Raw genomic sequence first — 1,174 nt, forward strand, 5'->3', positions numbered from 1 at the left:
ACTGACGACAGCACGATCGTGAGCACTGCTCCCACCACTGCTGGACCCATTACTGACGACAGCACGATCGTGAGCACTGCTCCCACCACTGCTGGACCCATTACTGGTACTCTATCCACAGCAAGCTCCTTCGAGTCTACCGCAGCTCCCACTGGTGAGACGACTGATGACAGCACGATTGAGAGCACCTCGTCTTCCGCCACTCCTATCCGACCGACTGGGCCCACTCTGACTCCTGGTGATGTTACCACCTCTGCTGACACCACTTATGAGACGTCTACGGCTCCTGTGATTCCCACGCCTCCTACACAAACCCCAGACACTCTAAGCTCTTTTGAGTCTACTAGAATCACTGGAACTGCCTCTGACGAATCCACATCTGGAGGTGTTTCTGACGTCACCACTGCCGACCACAGCAGCTCAGAGTATACGTTCGACAAGCCGACGCTAACTACGGCCGCTGAGGGATCTGAAAGCCTAAGCACTGCGACTGACGTCAGTGTCACCTGCCCAGAAGAGTGCGGCTGCCATCTCGACGACTTCAAGCGTTTGGGTCTCAAGAGCGTTGGCGACGGTCCTAGTTCCGTCAGCAGGAGCAGCACTACCTATGATGCCGCTGTCGAGGGCGTAGGGTTCGGACCGACCTCCTCTGAGCTCCAACGCGAGGTAGAAGTTCTGAAGACCGCCGTCATCTCCTTGTCCGTTGCGGTCTGTCTTGCGTCTGCAACCGCTTTCGTACTGGGTGTCTGCTTCTTCTGCTACTTCAAGTCGCGGGCTACTACTGTTGCTGCTACCTCTGAGATGCGTGTCGTCGACGCCGAGGCTTTCCTGTGATTATTATGTAGGTGACCCAATTATATTTTCATATTGCTGGCTTGGAAATCAAACGCTACATATGTCTCTCCCCCCCCCAGAATGCCTGTGAACCAGATTCTTGTAGTATCTCTGATCTCGCACAATGTTAACATCTCGCACAACATCTTAGATCCCTTACACGGATCTCACACACAAATCCCACTAGAGTGCATCCCTCAGTGTGACCTCGATATTACACCCCAATGCGAAAGTGAGGCGCTATAGCGTCCCGAAACATTGAGATTGGCGAAGCCAACGTTTGTGGCGAAACCGAAGCATCCTCTATAAGATGCAAACTGTGGGGTACCAAACAGTGGAA

At 53.4% G+C, this 1,174-nt stretch overlaps 1 protein-coding gene across 2 annotated transcripts; it reads left to right on the forward strand.

Annotated features, from left to right (window-relative positions):
* KVP17_002828 (uncharacterized protein) lies at nt 1–834 on the forward strand (the record flags this gene model as incomplete). Of its 2 annotated transcripts, none has more annotated exons than XM_068519490.1 (1): nt 1–834. In XM_068519490.1, a coding segment is annotated over one exon (834 nt), but the record flags the coding sequence as incomplete, so codon positions are not given. The 2 variants fall into 2 exon arrangements, with proteins under 2 accessions (XP_068379685.1, XP_068379684.1); XM_068519489.1 differs by having other exon boundaries at nt 24–834.
* Between the last annotated feature and the right edge of the window lie 340 nt (nt 835–1,174).

This window comes from the organism of the source record quoted next, assembly GCF_019968985.1.
Source record: "MAG: Porospora cf. gigantea B chromosome Unknown PgB_NODE_10774_length_1174_cov_165.296, whole genome shotgun sequence".
Taxonomy (NCBI): Eukaryota; Apicomplexa; class Conoidasida; order Eugregarinorida; family Porosporidae; genus Porospora; species Porospora cf. gigantea B.